Source organism: Globicephala melas, chromosome 13, assembly GCF_963455315.2.
Source record: "Globicephala melas chromosome 13, mGloMel1.2, whole genome shotgun sequence".
NCBI classification, from domain to species: domain Eukaryota; kingdom Metazoa; phylum Chordata; class Mammalia; order Artiodactyla; family Delphinidae; genus Globicephala; species Globicephala melas.
In genome coordinates, this window is record NC_083326.1 from 56,768,629 (window position 1) to 56,777,695 (window position 9,067).

Below are 9,067 nucleotides of genomic sequence, written 5' to 3' on the forward strand. Positions count from 1 at the left end.
CCAGGATCCAATTCAAGTTCGACTTCAAAATTCTTTCCACTAACCCACCCTCTCTCCTTGTTATCTTGAAAAGATTTATGTGAAGAAGGGTAATTGGGAGCATCTCTGGAAGATATCATGGAATCACACAACTGCTGAAATCTGTCGCAATCCAGAGAAATCACATCCAGGGCCCTTGAGAGACGATCAGTATGGCGACCTTTAAGGAATCAGGAGCAAACGCCACCTTCAGCCCAGGGCCTCACACACAACGCTCGAGACATGCTGAATTAAGGACACACTGTCTTCACGTATCTGAAGCTTTGTCAAGCAGTACTAAACATATTTTGAACAGTTCCAAGGGGGAGAAAGTTCCCAGTTACAAGGGGGTAGGCAAAAAACAGAGACAGAATGCAAGGCACAAGGAGCAGTTAGATGTTTCAGGATGGCAGTGGGCGTTCATTACATAGGCAGGGAATCCCCATCCCTCATGTGCTTACAGCTTTCGGTGAAGTATTAGAAGGAAGCAGGATACATTTAGGCCCTGGTCTCTCACTGTGATGATTTTCAACGGTTACCTTGCCTCCAGCTGGACATCTTATTAGTCTCCCATACATTTGGTAGGGGTGGTGTGCTGGGTAAAGGAGAAAGGCAGGCAGATGTTCAAGGTAAAGGGAAGACAGGAATGTGAGAGTTGTTCTCTCCCTTTCTCTTTAACTCCTAACTCAGAACTCCAGACTAGAACCCTTATCAGACTAGTTCAATTCCACTTACACAAAGGGCTTCTACATCTGCCCCGGAACTAATCACCACTAACAGCATTACTCCGGAAAATGAACTCCAGGCTCCCAATGACTCAAGTTACAGATAACCTTACAGGACATAATCCATTCAATTGGAAACTGCATCAACTTGCCTCACTCTCTCATCACAATTTTTTTCCCCCAACACAATAGGAGGAATTTGTTAGTATCTGCCTCACTTGATGGTGACCTCTGTAATGTCTAAAAATTCTGTATTTGTGATCAAGTTAATTAGCAGGCAGATAACCTACATTTTAGACTTCCCAAAATTCCCTTCCTCAATCACTGCCAATGACGTGCAAGTTGGCATAAAAAGCTAAATCAAGTTTGTAGACATTCTCTTCGGACAAATAGAAAAAAGGTAGGTGGTTTTTGTATAATGAAAAAGTGGTGACGTTGACACTGGAATTTCCTTCCCTCTCACAAGGCAGATTCAGTGTAAGCATGTTTCAGAATTACCTCGCTGTGATGGCAGGTACCCTTGAACTGCTGGACATGAGGGCTTCATCATCCAGGGGACACTAGAGCCAGCTGGGTGGAGAGAGGCAGGCTTAATGACCAGGAGACAGGACAGCTGCCACGTCATGACTTTGCTGCTGCCCAGAACACAAGGAACACATGCACAGATGAACCCAGCACCGGTGCCAGAAATTAAAACACAAATATATTTCTCATGCAAAATAGGACAAATGACACATATTTACATGATGCAAATAAAGTGCTGAATATTACGCTTTCTTTTTGGGGTACCACCATGCTTAGGTGGTTTCAATGAAGATTAATGCCACATGGTGAACTTGCAATTCTATAAAACCGGGACAAAGACAGTATAGAAAATGCACTTTAGTAGAAACCTGGGTATGTGACAGGTTGCTAAGAAAAAATGAAAACAGGAATGACAGAAGTATATTTTCTTTTATATACAAAAATGAAGGCCCCAAAAATGATTTGCTGAAGTAGGTATCCACAAGATGTTAAATTATTTTTCCTTTGCTTTGGTTAAAACAGTCTAGGAACAGCAATCGGTTCCCTTTCTACTAATAGTATATAAACACAGTGACAGGACCACTTTTAGGAGAAAATAATCAACTTTTAAGAAAAACAATTAAATTAGTTTTAAACTAAATTAAACATTTACCAATAAATAAGTTTCTTAAAAAGGTAGCATCTTCATCCTACAATCTTGGGCATAACATATACACCAATTTAAAAAATAAAATTTATCTCACAATTATAATTACAGGTGTTAATGCAACAAGCTAGGAAATGAAATTACTTTAATATATCTTTAAAAAAAAACCCTAGCAACCAAAAATAAATTTTAAAAATTGATATTTTTCGAAAATGGTACATTCTAAAATAATTAATACTTTATTACAGAACATAATTCAAACTATTGATGGTATTTCAATATATTCCTAAAGAATGTTTAAAAAGAAGTTTCATACACCAGAATTGGAACAGCACTTATAATTCCATTTACAGCTATGAAAAGGCAGTCAACTTCCACTTAAAAGTGTAACCAGTGATGAAATATACTTCAAAAACAAAAACATTTGGTCTGACAATCTTTAATACTGGTTAAAAACAGACAGATGTTTGTTGCTGATGGAAGTAACTTTAATCCAATGTGCAAAAAAAGTGCAGCTGTCTACTTGTACTTGAGATACATAAGACCAACGCTTCTGTACTATTTACACACTTAAAAAATTTTAAACATATTGATTTAAGGAAGGATACTGCATCTCCTTAATGGATAAATCACGTGCTACGGAGAGCCCAAAAGCTTGATGACACTCTTTTAAGTTACACAAATGTATCCGAAGAGGCATACCTGTTCTTGTCTTAATTTTGATCCTAAACAAAAATCCAATTTCAAAATCAATCAGGAATTTCTTTGATCTAGAAAAACTTGGAATTGTTGCAAATGTGCAAGCCTTGTCTCTGAGAGCCAGATTCCTATATTCCTTTTTCTAACCCTCTCATCACTGGTCCATCCCACAAACCCCGTCGGCTGCAGAGTGGCAATGCCCAAAGTAAGAGGAATGAAAAAACTCAGCCCTCAGACCACCAACATGCCTTCGGGACGTGTGATGAAACCTTTGCGGGGCAGGTATGGGCAGTCAAAAGGGATGAAGAAACACTTCAGCAAAGCAACCATTATTTGTCCACAAAAATCATGAAAAACAGTGATAGAAAATTAACAAACCAAGTATATAAATCTGAGACCATTTTGCATTCCCAGAACTTGTTTTCACATCTGCGCACGCAGGGTTCTTGGTCAACCACCCACCCGTATTTTCTGCGTCGACACAAGGTACTTTTACCAAAGTTCTTAAAAATGCTGTTGTAACCCTAAGTCACACAGAACGGTGATGATCAGGAAATCAATTCACTCATTTATCACTCTGTGCAGTGCACTCCCCGGTGCAGCAAGCAGAGAGAGGAATTTAAAAAAGGGACCGAAGTCTCTCACTTCTGAACTGGACACGAGAGTTCTCAAAATTAAAATCAGAAATCATAAAAAAGTGGGGCGGGGGGTGCGGGTGCTTACTGGCAACCTTAATACTAGACACCAGACGGGACAGTGAAACTGTTTGGTCAGAACCAAGGAACAGTATTTCCTTGAAAAGTTTTCAAAACACCCAAGCAAGCACTGCCTTAAGTCCAGCGAGTACAATGCTCCGTAAGTTTCCACCGAAATGCAGCGGCTGGCGTTCATGGGTCAGGATGCAGGATGCTGGCGGAGCATCCCTGCCCCGAGCATCCTGGTCCCCCTGCTCTAGCTGCAGGCGATGGTCTCCAGCTGCTGCTCGGCCTCCGCGGCCATGGCCGCCGCCTGCAGCTGCTCCGTCTCGCTCTGCATGGCGCTGGGGGTGACCTGCTTCCGCTCGCTGTGCATATTGTTCTCGTGCCGTTTCAGATCCGACGCCTTGGCGAAGGCCTTGGTGCAGGAGCCGCACACGAAGGGCTTCTCGCCCCGATGCCTGCGCTCGTGGTCCTTGAGGTGGGACTTGTGTTTGAAGGCCTTGTCGCACATGTGGCAGGCGAAGGGCCGCTCGTTGCTGTGGACCCGCTCGTGCTTCTTCAAGTCCGGGGCGCGGATGAACGACTTGCCGCACACCTCGCAGCTGTAGGGCTTGTAGCCCGTGTGGATCTTCAGGTGCTCCTTCAGGTGGGCCTGGGTGGTGAAGCCCTTGGTGCACATCTCGCAGACGAAGGGCCGGTCGGCCGTGTGCAGCTTCTCGTGCTTTCTCAGCCTGCCCTCGTCCGAAAACGTCTTCCCGCAGGCCTGGCAGGCGATCTGCTCCCGGTGGTGGCCGTACAGCAGGTACTCAAACTTCATGTCGCTGGCAGCTGTGGTCCAGCCTGGTGTCTGTTCGTCCTTCACTTCACTCATCCCATCGTTAAATGTTAAGGCTTGAGGGGTCTGGGATCCCAGATCCTTGGACTCGGGGGTCTCCATGGATTCGACTTCCTGGCCATAGCAATTGACTTTCCGCACCTCCTCACTTCCCAGCTCTTTCAGGATCGCTTCCTGGACCCTGAGCGTCGTCGTGGGCGACTTGCCGTCCTCCTGACTTGGGGGGGTGCCTTCTACCGTGTCATCCGAGGGACTGTCATCTTGGTCTCCGATTTCCTCCACGTCATCATCCTGAGTGTCAGCAGCATCTCCAATGGGGCGATTGATCTTGAGGCAGTACTTGCTTTTGGATTGGCCGTTATTTTCATCGGGACTGGACACGTCCCGCTTCTGAGAACAGAGTTTATCCAAAAATCGGATACCAAGAATCTGACCCGATGACATCATTAAGTTAACATCTTCTTTTTTCACAGAAATCTTTGCTGTGTACATGTAATTCAGGACCTCTTCAAATATATCAGAACGGAGAAAATCTATTTCTATTACTGAAGAACTATCGACCTCAAGCTTCTTGAAAAGCTTTTTAAAGTAGGTGCTGCAGGCGGCAAGGACACACCTGTGCGCCCTGAACTTGACATCCTCCACCACAATCGCGATATCGCAAAATTCTCCTTCCAGGCGCTGCTCGTTTAGGGTTTTCAGAAACAGAGTTTTATGATCATCGTCATTGTATTTAATGGTTTCAGACATACTGATGAAAAACTCCTACAAAAAATGTTTAAAGAAATACTTTGGTAATTATGCACAATACTTTTCCATACAGAAAATACAGGGAGATTCTCATTTTCTGATCAATTTCCGGTCCCTAACAATTTCAGAAAGTCAATGCCAGGAGTGGTTCAAGAATATGAGGAGAAAAGACGGATCCCAACTTAGGGATTTCCATACTGTTCCTTCTACTTATCTTCACTGTACTCCGCATCTGCCTACTCATAATAACAGCAACTTCTACCGAGCACGTAACACCTGCCTGGCATTGCGCTATGTGCTTTTCTTTCCACGTCTTCACAAATGCAATGATCAGATGGCCTGGAGAGATAGGTATTACTACCCCCACTTTATAGATGAATTGAGGAACCTGCCCAATATTCTAGTTATTTAGTGGAGTATCGGGGCTCAAATCCAGGCACTCTAGCCCCCAAAGCCGTGCTTCCTGACAACTACGGGTAATAATGACAAATAACTCAGCTTCAAGGTTTAAGAAACAGGTCTCCGGCAAGCATCCACCAGTGCCATCTGCTGCGTCTACTCTAATTTCACGCAGAGGAAGATTCAGGAAAATTTCACACAGAGGAAGATTCAGTAAAATAACTAGCAGCTCTCAGTGTTCTGCTTCCTTGACGGAAGAGACAAATCGCTGCTGCAGAACCAGAGAGGGATATCATTGCCAGAACATTCCATTCAGTGTTGTCTTCTAGTTTTTCCACACCAGTTTCGGGCCACTTGTGAACAAGTGTCAAGGTTTAACAAGACCCTCAGAGAATCAGATGACATTTGGGAAGACAGTGACGAGAGGCTTCAGCCCCTCTGGATGCCGACCTATCTGCCATCCAAGTTGGATGCACTTGACAAGTGCTGCGAGCGTTTTACAAGCAAAAGAAATCTAGAACTGGCACGGAAGACACCTGCCGTGTGTTAAAGTGATCTTTTTAAAACAATGTGTCCTGTTGCGTTTCTTTTCAAAAACATTGTTTCTTTCTTTTATTCAACGAAGTATAAATATGAGGAAAATACATATGTCCCCTAAAGAATGCTAACACATAACCGAGAGAGAGACATTTTAAAGCTAACACCAAACAATATTTTCAGGACATAATATCCAAAGTCATAGTTACCATGAACAACTCAGGCTATTATCTTAATGCTTTAAACACCAAATTCTTCGGATCAGAATACCTCTGATCAGGGGCACGCCAGTCCTACAAGAGAAAAGGACATACAAGAGTAAGGTAGGCTCTTCCCCCATCCCAAATTCTAAACAAGAGTGTTTTCAAGAATTGATTTTTAAAAAGAAACTTTCCTTTTTTGTCTTGCCATTGGCACCTGTACCTATTTTCAGGTTGGGAACAGAGAGGAGGGCGGCTGGCAGCATCAGGTCCAGCTCTGAACAGATACGAAGGAGAAATGGTAAGGGCTGGAGCACTTGCAGCCTTTGGGGGGGGTGTGTGCCAGGAATGGGAAGGATGGGTTGGAGAACCACTGAGGGATTTCCCCTCACAAAGCCTGTGTCCGTATTTGTAAGGATGTTGATTGCGGCACAGATAGAATAAAAGCCAGTAAATGCCCTCTACCCCTACCGTTTCCTGCTGGATACACAGCCTTCACATTTTTCTCTAGGCTCATATAAACATAGAGTATATACGCTTTTAATAAATATAGCCAAAGTTAGAGAGGTACGTACACCCAACATTTAACGTCGGAGCAGAGGGAACAATAGCTGCTTTCTTCCATCCACACTTGTGTGTGATGTAACATACATTACTCAAGCTACTCTGGTCTTGAAGCTTGCATTTGAGAAATCCAGGTGTTTTTGCCTCTATCCCTACAGGGAAGCTCAAAGGATTCTAGATTTTTGCGAGTTTTAACTTTTACCAGAGGGACTCCATGCGGCAGCCTAACATCGAAAAACATAAAGTCTCCTCTACTGAATGGTGACCACACAAACTTGAGTGTGGTAGGACCAGAGTCCTGAAAACCCTCCAAAGTTCCCTCTACGGAAAAGTGAAAACACCGTTAAGCTGCCTGAAGTGGCAGGCTGTCTTCTTATCTGCCAAGTGTGAGGGTTGAGCAGAATTATTTCTAAGGATGCTTCCTACCCTGCCTGTTCCCTGGATGCACCCCAGCCTGTAGTCACCCCCAACGGAACGCAGTCAGGCGAAACCTTCCTACCGGGTCACTTCCTACAGTTGCCAGTCGCTCTCCCTAGGGCTTGTGGGATAAAAGCTCAAGGACCAGGCCTAGGAGTGGTGTACAGTACCCATGGCAACATAGGAGTGTGTTGGATTTTTTTTTTTTCCTTTTCTCGTCAGTGTGTTATTTGGCCCCCACTCTCTCTCCAGATCTCTAAGGACCATTTTTTTCTGTTGAGATGCTAAGTTCAGGTGAGTCAAACTGGAAGATACCCGTGGCCAGTATCCCTGTAGGTAGGGGGAACGATGAAGGCCAACCACACCTCCAGAACGAAGCTGCCCCTTTATTACGCTTCTCCAAACCGCCGCGCAGGGCCGGAGCGAACTCCTGTAAAGCCAAACTTACATAAGCGGCGGCGGCGGCCGCCTCCCCGACCCCGGGGCCGCCGCGACAATGGCGGCGGCACCACTTCCCGGTCGAAAGCTGGCAACTTCGGGATGCGGAGGAAGCAGGGAACGGAGCGGAGGACCCAGGGAGCCTCCAGAGCCTCTCCAAGCCTCGCTCCCATCTCTTTCTGCCCAGGAGGTGGGGGACGGAATCAAGCCGTGTGCATTGCTTCCCGAACAAAAGCTCCTGCCCGGGTAGCCGGGAGGTGCCAGGGCCGCTTTCCCTTTTAGAATCCGGCTTTTCGGCGCGGGCTGGGGCCGCGGCTCCGAGCGCGGGAGGGAGGACCCACGGCGGCCCCGGCGGCGGGGAGCGGGAGCGGGCGTGCGGCCCGGCTCCGCAGCCCCGCGCCGCGCCGCGCCCCGCTCCGCCCGCGAGCCCGGAGCTCGCGCCCCGCGCACTCCCCGGCCGGCTCGCGCCGGGCCCTCCCCCGCCCTCCCGCGGCCGGGGGCGGGGGCGGCGCGCGGCCGGCTTCCCGAGCTCCGCGGGCGCTCCCGGGAGTGCGAGCGCCAGGGTCCCGGCCCCCTCCTCCGAGGGCGGCTGGGGGCGGCGCGGCGGAGCCCGCGGAGCGGAGGGGCGGCGCCCGGCTGGCCGCGCTCGGCGCCGGGTTCCGGGCCGTCCCCACCCCCACCGCGGTGCACTGCGGCGGTGCGAGCGGGGGCGGCCATGAACTCCGCCGCCGAGGCTCGGCGAGCGCGCGCGCGGGGCCGCCACTGCCGCCGCCCGGCCGCTGCCCGAGCCCGCTCGCCGGCCTGCGCGGCCCCCGGAGCGCCCAGGCCCCTCGCCCGGCCCCGCTCGCGCCGCGCCGCCGGGGCCGCCCGCACATCCTGGAGCTGACTGGTGCCCCAGAGCGCGGCGAGAACGCGCTTCTTCCGGGCAGCCCCGCCGCACCAGCCTCCGGCCTCCCCCGCGCCCCCGCGCCCGCCTCGCGGCCGGCCCGGGCCCCTTCCGCACCCCCGGCCCGCGCTTACCTGCAACCTGGCACAGCCACAGACACTTGCCGTGGGTTCCCCGCGCTCACTGCACGCAGGCCGGGGACGGGATGGACGCGGGGCGCGGGGGCACGGTGGGTGGCAGTGTGTTTTGGATTTTTTTTTTTTTTTTTTAGTTTGGGGAGGGGGCGGGGTGGGGAATCGTGCACGTCCCTGATGGTAGGAGCCCTCCTCCTGCACGAGCACAGAATGTCTAGCCGGCCGTGAACACCCCCACCGGCAACCCCCCCTTCCCGTGCATGCGCGGTGCGGGCGAGGGGGAAGGCGCGCCGCCGGCTTGCGCAGGCACGGAACCCGACTGGGCCTGTAAATGGGTGAGCAGGGAAAGGGTTAATCCGGGACCTTGCGACGCTTTCGTTGGAGTCTACGGGGCCGCCCCTGGAGGGCCCTGGCCTGCGCACGCGCGCGCACGCGCGCGACTTGGGGCGCGCGGAGCCCGCGCGCGGGAGAAGCGGGGGGCGGGGCGGGGGCGGGGCTTCGGGAGCGGTGGAGCGAATGCACGAGCGCCGCTCGCGGGCACCCGCCCCGCCTGCAGCTCCCGCCTCCCGCTCGGACTCTCGAGCTCCCGCCCGCGC

The 9,067-nt window shown here is 50.1% G+C and overlaps 1 protein-coding gene across 2 annotated transcripts; it reads right to left on the reverse strand.

Moving 5' to 3' along the window:
- Positions 1 to 1,426: 1,426 nt before the first annotated feature.
- On the reverse strand, positions 1,427 to 8,867 carry ZBTB14 (zinc finger and BTB domain containing 14). 2 transcript variants are annotated; one of them, XM_030836660.3, is made up of 3 exons: positions 8,472 to 8,867; positions 6,042 to 6,125; positions 1,427 to 4,911 (listed from the first exon to the last, which is right to left on the reverse strand). In XM_030836660.3, exons 2-3 carry the CDS (start codon positions 6,042 to 6,044, stop codon positions 3,565 to 3,567), a joined length of 1,350 nt encoding a protein of 449 aa, XP_030692520.1. In that variant the 5' UTR covers positions 6,045 to 6,125; positions 8,472 to 8,867; the 3' UTR covers positions 1,427 to 3,564. The 2 variants fall into 2 exon arrangements, with proteins under 2 accessions (XP_030692520.1, XP_030692519.1); XM_030836659.2 differs by lacking the exon at positions 8,472 to 8,867 and adding an exon at positions 7,462 to 7,819.
- Between the last annotated feature and the right edge of the window lie 200 nt (positions 8,868 to 9,067).